Consider the following 11,632-nt stretch of genomic DNA (forward strand, 5'->3'; position numbering starts at 1 on the left):
TAACTTTTCATCTTCGTTGAGTAAATACCAAGGAGCACAATTGCTTGGTCATATGGTAAGAGTATGTTTACTTCTGCCAAACTGTCTTCCAAAGTGTCTGTACCATTTTGCATACCCACCATCAATGAATGAGAGTTCCTGTTACTTCACATCCTCACCAGCATTTGCTGTTATCAGTATTGTGGATTTTAGCCATTCTTAGCCATTCTAACAGGTGTGTAGTGGTATCTTGTTGTTTTAATTTGCATTTCCCTGATGACATATGATGTGGAGTATCTTCTCATGTACTTATTTGCCATCTATGTATCTTCTTTGGTGAGGTGTCTGTTAAAAAAAATGGATTGTTTATTTTCCTATTGTTGAATTTTAAGAGTTCTTTGTATATTTTAGATAACAGTCATTTATCAGATATGTCTTTTGTAAATACTATGTCTTGGTCTGTGGCTTGTCTTCTCATCTGATAGTGTCTTTTGCAGAGCGGAAGTTTTTAATTTTAATGAAGTCTTAGTTACCAGTTATTTCTTTCAAAGATCATGTCTTTGGTCTTGTATCTAAAAAGTCATCATCAAACCCAGGGTCATCTGGATTTTCTCCTATGTTATCTTCTAGGGGTGTTATAGTTTTACATTTTACATTTAGGTCTGTGATCCATTTTGGGTTTATTTTTTTTTTGAAGGGTGTAAGGTCTGTATATAAATTCATTTCTTTGCATGTGGATGTCTAATTTTTCTAGCACCGTTTTTTTTAAAAAACTGTCTTTTCTCCATTGTATCGCCTTTGCTCCTTTGTCAAAGATCAGTTGACTGTATTTTTGTGGGTCTCGTTCTGGGCTTTCTGTTCTCTCCTGTTGATCTATTTGTCTGTTCTCTCACCAGTACCACACTGTCTAGATTACTGTAGCTTTATAGAAAGGCTTCAAGTAGATAGTGTCTGTCCTCTGACTTTGTTCTTCTCCTTCAATGTTGTGTTGGTTATTCTGTGTCTTTTGCTTCTGCACGTAAACTTTAGACTCTGTTTGTTGATATCTATAAAAGAACTTTCTGAGTGTCGGCCCCATGGCTTAGCAGTTAAGTGCACGTGCTCCATACTGGTGGCCCGGGTTTGGATCCTGGGCGCGCACCGACACACCTCTTGTCCGGCCGTGCTGAAGCCACGTCCCACATACAGCAACTAGAAGGATGTGCAACTATGACATACAACTATCTACTGGGGCTTTGGGGGGAAAAAAAGGAGGAGGATCGGCAATAGATGTTAGCTCAGAGCCAGTCTTCTTCGGCAAAAAGAGGAGGATTAGTACAGATGTTAGCTCAGGGCTGATCTTCCTCACAAAAAAAAAAAATTTTTTTCATAAAATAACTTGCTGAGATTTTGATTGGGATTATGTTGAATCTATAGATCAAGTTGAAAAGAACTGATTTTGACAATATTGGTCTCCCAATCTGTGAACATGGAATATCTTTTCATTTACTTTGTTCTTCGATTTCTTTTATCAGAGTTTTGTAGTTTTCCTGATACAGATTTTGTATGTATTTTGTTATATTAATACTTAAGTATTTCGTTTTCTGGGGTGCTAATGTAAATGGTACTATATTTTTAATTTCAAATTCCACTTGTTCATTCCTGGTATATAAGAAAGCAGTTGACTTTTGTGTATTAATGTTGTATCCTACAACCTTATTATACTCATTTATTAGTTCCGGGAGTTTTTTTTGTTGATTCTTTCAGATTTCTACATAAACAGTTGTGTCACCTGTGAACAAAGACAGTTTTATTTCTTCCTTCCCCATCTGTATACTTCTTATTTCCTTTTCTTGTTGCATTAGCTAGGACTTGCAGTACGATGTTGAGAAGGAGTGGTAAGATGGCACATCCTTGCATTGTTGCAAAGCTTCTGGTTTGTCACCATGAAGTATGATGTTAGCCGTAGATTTTTTGTAGATGTTCTTTATCAAGTTGAGGAAGTTCCTTCTAGTCCTGGTTTGCTGAGACAGTCAACTGATTATTGACAAGGGTACTAAGACAATTTAGTGGGGAAAAGAATAGACTTTTCAACAATGGTACTGAGACAACTGAATAGTCATATGAAAAAAAATAAAGTTGGATCCCTTCCTCAAACCATGTATAAAAATTTACTAAAAATGGATCAAAGAGTTAAATTAAATGTAAGAGCTAAAACTGTAACATTTTTAGAAGAAATCATAAACATAAATCTTCATGACCTTCGATTAGGCGTTGGTTTCTTAGATAGGACACCAGAAGCACAGCAACGAAAGAAAAAATATTAAATTGGACTCTATTAAAATGAAAAACTTTTGTGTGTCAAAGGGCACTATCAAGAAAACTGAAGACAAGGGGGCTGGCCCAGTGGCATAGCAGTTAAGTTCGCACTCTCAGCTTTGGCGGCCCAGGGTTCACAGGTTTGGATCCCGGGTGCAGACCAACATACTGCTTGTCAAGCCATGCTGTGGTGGTGTCCCATATAAAGTGGAGGAAGCTGGGCACAGATGTTAGCCCAGGGCCAGTCACCCTCAGCAAAAAAAGAGCAGGATTGGCAACAGGTGTTGGCTCAGGGCTCCTCTTCCTCAAAAAAAAAAAGAAAAAAAAAAAACAACTGAAGACAACCCACACTGGGAGAAAATATTTGCAAATCATATAAGTCCTTAAGAAGCAACTGGTATTCAAAATATATAAAGAACTCTTATAACTCTAAGGACAAATAGCCCAATTTAAAAATGGACAGAGGACTTGAAAAACATTTCTCCAAAGAAGGTATACAAATGGCCAACGAATACCATAAAAAGATGCTCAGCAATCACTAGCCATCAGGGAAATACAAATCAAGACCACAGTGAGATATCACTTCAGACCCACTAGGTGGCTTTCAACAAAAAGAAAGAAAAGAAGTGTTGACAAGGATGTGGAGAAATTGGAACCCTCATACAGTGTTGGTGGGAATGTAGAATGGTGCAGCCACTTTGGAAAACAGACTGGCAGTATCTTAAAAGGTTCAACATAGAGTTCCAGGTGACCCAGCAGTTCCACTCCTAAGTAATGAGATATGAAAAGGAAATGAAAACGTGGCCACACAAAAACTTGCACACAAATGTTCATAACAGCATTATCCATACTAGGCAAAAAGTGAATACAAACCAGATGTCTGCCAACTGATGAATGGATGAATCATCGTGGTATATCCATACAATGAAATGTTATTTAGCAATAAAAAGGAGTGAAGTACTGATTCATGGATAAACTTGACACTTTATGCTAAGTGAACAAAGTCAGACACAACAGGCCACGTATTTATATGATTGCATTTTTTTATGAAATGTTCAGAATAGGCAAATCTGTAGAGACACAAAGCAGATTAATGGTTGCCTAGGGCTGGGGGGTGTGGGAGGAAATGGAGAGCGACTGCTAATGCATGTGGGGTTTCTTTTTGGGTGATGAAAATGTTCTACAATTGATTGTAGTGATGATTACACAACTTTGTGAACATACAAAACCGTTGAATTGTGCACTTTGAGTGAGTTATATGGTATGTGAATTATATCTCAATAAAGCTGATTTATGAAAAAGCATTGAGAAGAGTAATTGGCCTGTGGTATTCAGTGTGTGAGTGTTAGCTCTGATGATGATTGGAGAGCTATGAACGTAAGCACTAGGCACACGCAGCCTGTGTTACCGTGAAGCACTCTCTTTTATAGGATCTCCTCTATCGACGATCTCGGGCACTAGTGGATTATGAAAATGCTAACAAAGCACTGGATAAAGCTAGAGCGAAACACAAAGACGTTCTGCAGGCTGAAACGTCCCAGCAATCATGCTGTCAGAAATTTGAGAAAATATCCGAATCTGCAAAACAAGGTACCGTTATGTCGACCTTTGATCATCAAGTGTGCTTTAGACTACTGTGTAAATTCAATAGTTAATCCGAATCTCTCTTGTTCACAGAACTTATAGATTTTAAGACAAGAAGAGTTGCTGCATTCAGAAAAAATTTAGTGGAACTGGCAGAGTTAGAACTGAAGCATGCAAAGGTAGCGTCATATTAAAGATTTAATAATTTAAGTGACTTTGGATTTAGAAATGAGTCAGGAAATTGATAATAATCCTTCGGTGGCAGTTTCCTTGTGCAGAGATACTGTAAGAACTATTCCTGAATTGGAATTGTGTTTTCCAGGATTATTTCACTGCTTCAAAACATTTAGTTTTAGGGGCCGGCCCCGTGGCTTAGTGGTTAGTGCGCACGCTCCGCTACTGGCAGCCCGGGTTCGGATCCAGGGCGCACACCGACGCACCGCTTCTCCGGCCATGCTGAGGCCGCGTCCCACGTACAGCAACTAGAAGGATGTGCAACTATGACATACAACTATCCGCTGGGGCTCTGGGGAAAAAAAGGAGGAGGATTGGCAATAGATGTTAGCTCAGAACCGGTCTTCCTCAGCAAAAAGAGGAGGATTGGCATGGATGTTAGCTCAGGGCTGATCTTCCTCACACACACACATGAAAAACATTTGGTTTTAGTAAATAAAATCCTTCTTCCAGAGTTTTTTGCAGTATTGTTTACTTCTAATTAGGCCCTTTCTTGTAGTTAACATAAAGATAAAGCTTAGCCCAAACCTTATAGTAATTTTTAAAATAGAGAAGCTTAGAATTGAGAGAGATTGTAAAGATCACCTAATTCACACAAGAATAGCATCTCCAATGTCTCTAATGGTCAACTCTGCGAGACTCTAGTACCTGATATGTGAAACCAGTACCATTTTCTGAGTAGCTGTTAAAAAAAATAGGGCCGGCCCCGTGGCCTAGTGGTTAAGTTTCACACGCTCCACTTTGGCAGCCTGGGTTCAGTTCCTGGGCACAGACCTACACCACTCATCCGCAGCCATGCTGTGGCAGTGACCCACATACAAAGTGGAGGAAGATTGGCATAGATGTTAGCTCAGGTCGAATCTTCCTCAGCCGGAAAAAAACCACGACACGTGACTGGGCCAGCCCGGTGGTGTAGTGGTTAAGTTCATGCCCTCTGCTTCTGTTGCCCGGGGTTCGTGGGTTCAGATCCCGGGTGCCGACCTACACACTGCTCATCAAGCCATGCTGTGGTGGCGTCCCATATACAAAATAGAGGAAGACTGGCACAGATGTTAGCTCGGGGCCAATCTTCCTCACACACAAAAACTAAATAAATAAAAATATAAATCTTCCTTAAAAAAAAATCACTTAAAAATTTATTTAAGGGGCCAGCCCAGTGGCGTAGTGGTTGAGTTCGCACACTCCACTTCGGCGGCTCAGGGGTTCGCAGGTTTGGATCCCAGGCACACAGGTATGCACAGAGTATCAGGCCACGCTGTGGCAGGTGTCCCACGTATAAAATAGAGGAAGATGGGCACGGATGTCAGCCCAGGGCCAATCTTCCTCAGCAAAAAGAGGAGGATTGGCAACAGATGTTTGGCTGATCTGCCTCACCAAAAAAAAAAAAAAAAAAATTATTTAATATTTGCTGTCTTTGGTCATAGGGACTGAAAATTAAAAATGTATTCAGGGGCCGGCCCAGTGGTGTAGCGGTTAAGTCCGCTTGCTCCGCTTCAGCGGTCCAGGGTTCGCAGGTTCGGATCCCGGGCTCAGACCGACGCACTGCTTGTCAAGCCATGCTGTGGTGGCGTCCCATATGAAGTAGAGGAAGATGGGCGTGGATGTTAGGCCAGGGCCAATCTTCCTCAGCAGAAAGAGGAGGATTGGCAACAGACGCTTAACTCAGGGCTAATCTTCCTCACAAAAAAAAAAATGTATTCAGAATTCCCAAAACTATAAATAAGTATTAAAGAAATTTAAGTAAACTTTTAAATGTTATTTTTTGATACATTTATAGCATTTACACTTATAAAGTTATTAAAGCTTAAAACTACTGAGATTTTGGGGGCGCTCGCTAATGAACACAAATCTACCTCTGTGTAACTCTGGCGAATATGTCCAAGTTTTCTCATCTAAAATAAGAAAGATAAGTTTCATTCCTTTAATTACAGTTTACCCTTCCGATATTTGAATACTTTATATTCTTTATGTATCTTCTCTCCTCCAGGCTAGACATCCTTGGGCTAGAGATTTTCATCCCCTACACCTCAACAATCTTTTCGTGATATTATTGCCCTCCTCTCATTGCTCTTCTGAAATATTGCGCCTGGAAGTGCAAACGCTTTCCCATACACCTACTAATTATTGTACAGGTTGCTTCTTACAGCGTGTTTTATATGTATAAGATGAGGGGTTTTGAAACTGCCATATTGCACCAGCTTGATTTGGCTTATACTCACACTTTTTTTTTCTTTTCTTCCTCTTATAACTCAGTTCTTGAACCACAAACCTGTAGTTGTGTGTTTTGGCAGTTTTTTTTAGTAATTATTTTTTTCATTTTTGTTGTAAAAAACACATAACACAGAGCCAGCTCTGATGGCCCAGTGGTTAAGTTCGGCAGCCTGGGTTCGGTCCCTGGTCACAGAACCACATCACTTGTCTGTCAGTAGCCATGCTGTGGTGGCGGCTCACACAGAACTAGAAGGACCTACAACTAGAATATACAACTATGTGCTGGGGCTTTGGGGAGGAAGAAAACAAACACATAACAAAATTTACCACCTTAACCATTTTTAAACGTACAGTCCAGTAGTGTTAAGTATATTCATGTTGTGCAACAGATCTCTAGAACTTTTTCATTTATTGAGCATTTAATTTTTAAAATGTGATTGCAAGCCACATTTATGTCTGTTAAATATTAGCTTGCTAGTTTTAGCCCAGCGCATAGAGTTAGTTCTTTTGGAAACTTGGATTTGATCAGATGGTATTTGACTGTTATACTAGTCACTCCTCCCAAGTGATGGACATTTGTAATTTATGTGAACTTCCCTTTTATGTCTTCATCTAAGTTTAGATTTAAAAGATTGTTCAGGGGGCCAGCCTGGTGGCTCAAGTGGTTAAGTGCACACGCTCTGCTTCGGTGGCCCGGGGTTCGCAGGTTCGGATCCCTGACGCGCACCGACGCACTGCTTGTCAAGCCATGCTGTGGCGGCGTCCCATATAAAGTAGAGGAAGATGGGCACGATTGGCAATGGATGTTAGCTCAGGGCTGGTCTTCCTCACCAACAACAACAAAAAAAATTAGTAAACAAATAAAAATAAAAGATTGATCAGGACCAAAGGAATCAACGTTGTCAATCTAATCGTAGACGTGTGTGGCACCAAAAACAGCTAAATTTTTAGTTCCCTTCCTTTCTTTCTATCCTGATTGGTATGAACTCATTAATTAATATTCTTTGGTTATAGTTAGATAGTTATGAATTCACCTATTTATACTATCATCAACCATTGTTTTTTCATTTTATCCATGAAGGATATAAGAAGTATCAAATTCCTCATTAAAATCAAGATATATGTTGCCTGATTTCCTGGTCTAATAACACTGTCAAGAGAAAAATCTTTTGATAAGCTTGGCATGATTTATTCCTACTGAGCCTGTGTTGGTTTCTAATGTTCACTGTTTTTGTTCTTTTTAAAGAGGTTATAAACTGTCCAAGATTTTGTTACAGATCAAGGAGAGGTTGGCAAATTACAACCTGTTTTTGTACAGCCGGTGGGCCAGCAATGGTGTTCATATTTTTAAATGGTTACAAGAAAAGCAAAAGAATAATATTTCATGACCCGATAATTCTATGAAATTCAAATTTAATCTGTAAATAAAGTTTTGTTGGACTACAGCCAAGCTCACTCATTTGTGCTGTCTGTGGTGGCTTTCACAGCAGAGTTGAGTAGTTGAAACAGAGACCAAATATCTCTCAAAGTCTAAAATGTTTACTGTTTAGTGCTTGAAAGAAAAAGTTTGCTGACCCTACTATAGATTGATGCCAGCCTCTGATTCCCGGATTCTATACTTTTTCAAATCCTTTCTCAAATGTGTTCTTTGTGTTCAGATTTCTGATCGCTCTTCTAGTCCAGGGGCTCTCAACTGGAGGCGATTTTGCCTGGCAGGAGACATTTGCGGTTGTCGCAGTAGCTCGTGGGTGGGTTACTACTGGTATGTAGCGGGTAGAGGCCCGGGATGCTGCTAAACGTCCTACAGTGTGCAGGACAGCCCCCACAAGAAAGGATTATACAGCCCAAAATGTCAGGAGTGCTGAGGTTGAGAAACCCTGCTCTGGTGTCTAAGATTTCTTTTCTTTTCTTCTTTCTTTCTTCCTTTTTTTTTTTTTTTTTTGCTGAGGAAGATTCGCTCTGAGCTAACGTCTCTGCCAGTCCTCCTCTGTTTTGCATGTGGGTCGCCGCCACAGCATGGCCCCCAATGAGTGGTGCAGGTCCACGCCCTGGAACCGAACGCGGGCCACCGATCGGAGCGCACCAAACTTAACCACTATGCCACGGGACCGCCCCAGCCCCCCGTCCCCGCCCCCCCCCCCCCCCCCCCCCCCCCCCCCGCTCCGAGATTTCTTAATGATTTTGTAAATCTGAACAAAGTCCCGTTTTGGTCCCAGGATCCACATAAATTATTCCAAAAAGACTAGATATTGGTTAAACTCACAGCAAGATGGTTTAAAACCACTTTGGATTTCATCTAGTATAACTGGGATATGTCTTATCACATAATTGAAATCTGATTATAACAGAAAACTTGGTAGTTAGGTCATTTTTGTGTCCTTGAAAATAGTCTCGGATTCTTTATTAAGGCAGTATAAAATGTATGAGGAGGAGGGCAGTAAAAAAAATAGAAGCGATGACGCCGACTCTGAGGCTGTGCAGCGAGTCCTCACGTGCCCTGTTGGTAAGGGGGTGAGCACACGCCCTTTCGGGGGCCAGTTTGCAGTGTGTCCCAGTGCAGGGTGTGCCTCTGTTGACTCACCAGTCCCACTGAGGAGTATACCTTTAAGAAGATAATCTCACAAATACGGACAGGCTCAAAGTCATTTGTCACAGTTCTGTTGTCACACTGGCAAAAAATTGACAGTAACCAAAACACCTAAAATTTTTAAATGTTTATTTTCCCTTAATTTCAGACTTTCAGAAAAGTTGCAAGAGAAATACAGAGAATTCCTGGATGCCCTTCACCCAGATTTCCCAAGTGTGCACGTTACCACAGCTGCGTGTCCTTCTTCCTCCCTCCCTCCCTCTCTTCACACGTACTCACACACGTACACACACACCCCTGTGCACACTATTTTTGTCTTAAGCCATGTAAGTTGCAGATAGATACCTCTTCATTCTTAAACACTTCAGTGTGAATTTCCTAAAACCAAGTAATCCTCTTCGATACTCAGTACAGTTATAAAGATTAGGAAATTAATATTGATAGAATGCTGCTATCTGATCCAGAGACCTTTATCCACATTCCACCAGTTGTCCAAGTAATGTCTTCAATGGCAAAAGGAAATTCAAGATAATGTGTTGCATTCGGTGCACATGTCTTTTTAGACTGCTTTAACCTGGGAAAGTTCCGGAGCCTTTGTATTTCCTCACGCTGGACACTGTCAGAAGCACAGGCCCGTAGGCTGCCCTCCTTTGGGGTGTGTCTGATTACTGGGTTTGGGTCACGCGCTTGGGCAGGAACGCCGCGGGGGTGATGCTCGGATCTCCTCCCTGCAGCACAGCAGAGGCACGTGCTGTTAATCTGCTGCCTTACTGGCAACGTGTGACTTGGATCATTTTCTTAAAGTGATGTCTGCAGGTCTCTCGGTGGCAAAGTTACTATTTTACACTTTGGAATTAAGAAGTATTCTGTGGGGAGACCCTTGGGCCTATGGAAACACCCCATCACTCAACCAGCACCGTCCCACAGAACTTTGTGCGAAGATGGAAATATTCGGTCAGCGCTGTCCAGTATGGTAGCCACTAGCCACATTGTGGCTATCGAACGGTCGAAATGTGGGTAGTGCAACTGAGGAACTGAGTTTTTATTTCATTTTAATTGACAGGAATTTAAATTTTAGATGGCTTCACGTAGCTAATGGCTACAGTATTGGCATTTCAGCCCCGCACTGTTTTTAGCATCCATTCGTGACTTTTTGCCTGAATCAGTTATTATTACGATGGTTGCCAAATGGTCATTTTCTGATCCCATCGTTCTTCATACATTTTAGTCGACCTTCTGCTCTGAGGAGGAGGTGTTCCTTCACCCCCATTCATAATTAATGTGACCTGAATATACTCACATTTGTCTTTAAACGTGTCTCTAAATTTGGATGCCAGTTTATGTGTTTTACAAGTGGGTACTTAGGTATGAATTTCATAGAAAATCTTTGTATGGAATCTTACTATTTTTATCAAAACTGCTCTAACCCTATGCTATCGTATGTGTTAATGGCTAAAGGAAAGTGATCAGAACCTATCTTACAATCAGAAAATGTCTCCTAGTTTAACTTGGACACAGAGGGCATACTGGATCCCTCCCTCATTAGAACATCAGTAATTCGAAACATTAATACTGGTCTAGATGGAAATTTACAGAAGAATCGGGTACTTGGAAAATATGGTACCCGAAACAAGTTACATAATTTTATGTCTTTAAACCTCGACTTGTACGTAATAAATGGCTGTTTCCAAAATTCTGATGATCTTAACAAATTTAAAGTTATGTGATTTCTGATCCTGTATATTTTCAACAAGATTCTTCCCAAGTATTGGAACTTCATGATTGGTTTTCCCTTCCCTCATAGGGTAACCTCCAGTTGCTGCAGAACTGCCTGGCCGTGTTACATGGAGACACATAAGCCACACGCTCCACTTTCCGGTTACAAAGGGCTGCCTTCCTTCAGATTTTATTTTTGTTTTCTTCATGACGTTAGGCATTTACAGCTCACTGGAAACAAGGACACAGCTGACGAAGCGCATCTCCTCTCCTTTTCTCTGAGCCGCAGCGGAGCGGCGCCGTCGCCGTCGCCGTCGCCGGGTGCGGCCAGTCTGCGGCGGGCCGCTGCGCTCCCGCACCCGCGTGCTGCCCGGGCGCTGGGCGCTCGGCGCGCGCTCCTCCCCTGCAAAGCCCAGAGGGCGGTCCTTGTTTTCAAGCGGCCTCTATGACTGTGTTTATTTTATGAATAGGATTCCTTGTGGCTGCCAATCTTCTCTGCCTTTAAGTAATTTCTGAAGTTTAACCCTTTCAGAACACATTGTTCAAACAAGATAAAGATTGCCGTTACCTTTTTCTTTTTGAATTTTGTTTTTAAAAAGTAATGTATGCCACCTTAGTTCATTCGTGTATCCTGGAAAACATCTTAATCAGACTTATTTTTAATTATGAACATTTCTTAGAAGTTTTGGGACGGACTTTATGTACTCTTTATAAGTATGATTTGTGAAGAAAAGCAAATGCATTAGTATGTTTGCCTTAAACTTGTAGACTAAACCAACTATTGTCAAATAAACAGTGATAACAGTGATGGTTTCTAAGTCTGTGGTCATTGGATCACTCTACAGTTCGGAGTAGCTCTGAGAAATCTACTCCTCTATTATGCTTTACTTTCTTTTTTCTTATTTCCTTTAAAATGGCATGTTGAACCGAGTTCACCAGTCCCTTTACAAGAGAATGAACTGCTTCTCTCTGTGCTCTAAGCTCTTCCTAGTCATAGAAGATGGAACTGGGCAGAGGCCGGTC

At 41.1% G+C, this 11,632-nt stretch overlaps 1 protein-coding gene across 5 annotated transcripts in view; it reads left to right on the top strand.

Moving 5' to 3' along the window:
* SNX6 (sorting nexin 6) overlaps positions 1 to 11,417 on the top strand; it is a 51,012-nt gene extending 39,595 nt beyond the window's left edge. For 3 of the 5 annotated variants that reach the window (XM_058540741.1, XM_058540738.1, XM_058540740.1), the window contains 3 exons: positions 3,708 to 3,867; positions 3,955 to 4,040; positions 9,042 to 10,283. In XM_058540741.1, coding sequence (XP_058396724.1) covers positions 3,708 to 3,867; positions 3,955 to 4,040; positions 9,042 to 9,266 — 471 coding nt within the window. In that variant the 3' untranslated portion in view covers positions 9,267 to 10,283. Of the gene's footprint in view, positions 1 to 3,707; positions 3,868 to 3,954; positions 4,041 to 6,082; positions 7,752 to 9,041; positions 10,284 to 10,697 lie in introns of those variants that run through there. The other 2 variants (XM_058540739.1, XM_058540737.1) reach the window with 2 other exon arrangements.
* The last annotated feature ends 215 nt before the right edge of the window (positions 11,418 to 11,632 follow it).

This window comes from Diceros bicornis, chromosome 5, assembly GCF_020826845.1.
Source record: "Diceros bicornis minor isolate mBicDic1 chromosome 5, mDicBic1.mat.cur, whole genome shotgun sequence".
NCBI lineage: Eukaryota > Metazoa > Chordata > Mammalia > Perissodactyla > Rhinocerotidae > Diceros > Diceros bicornis.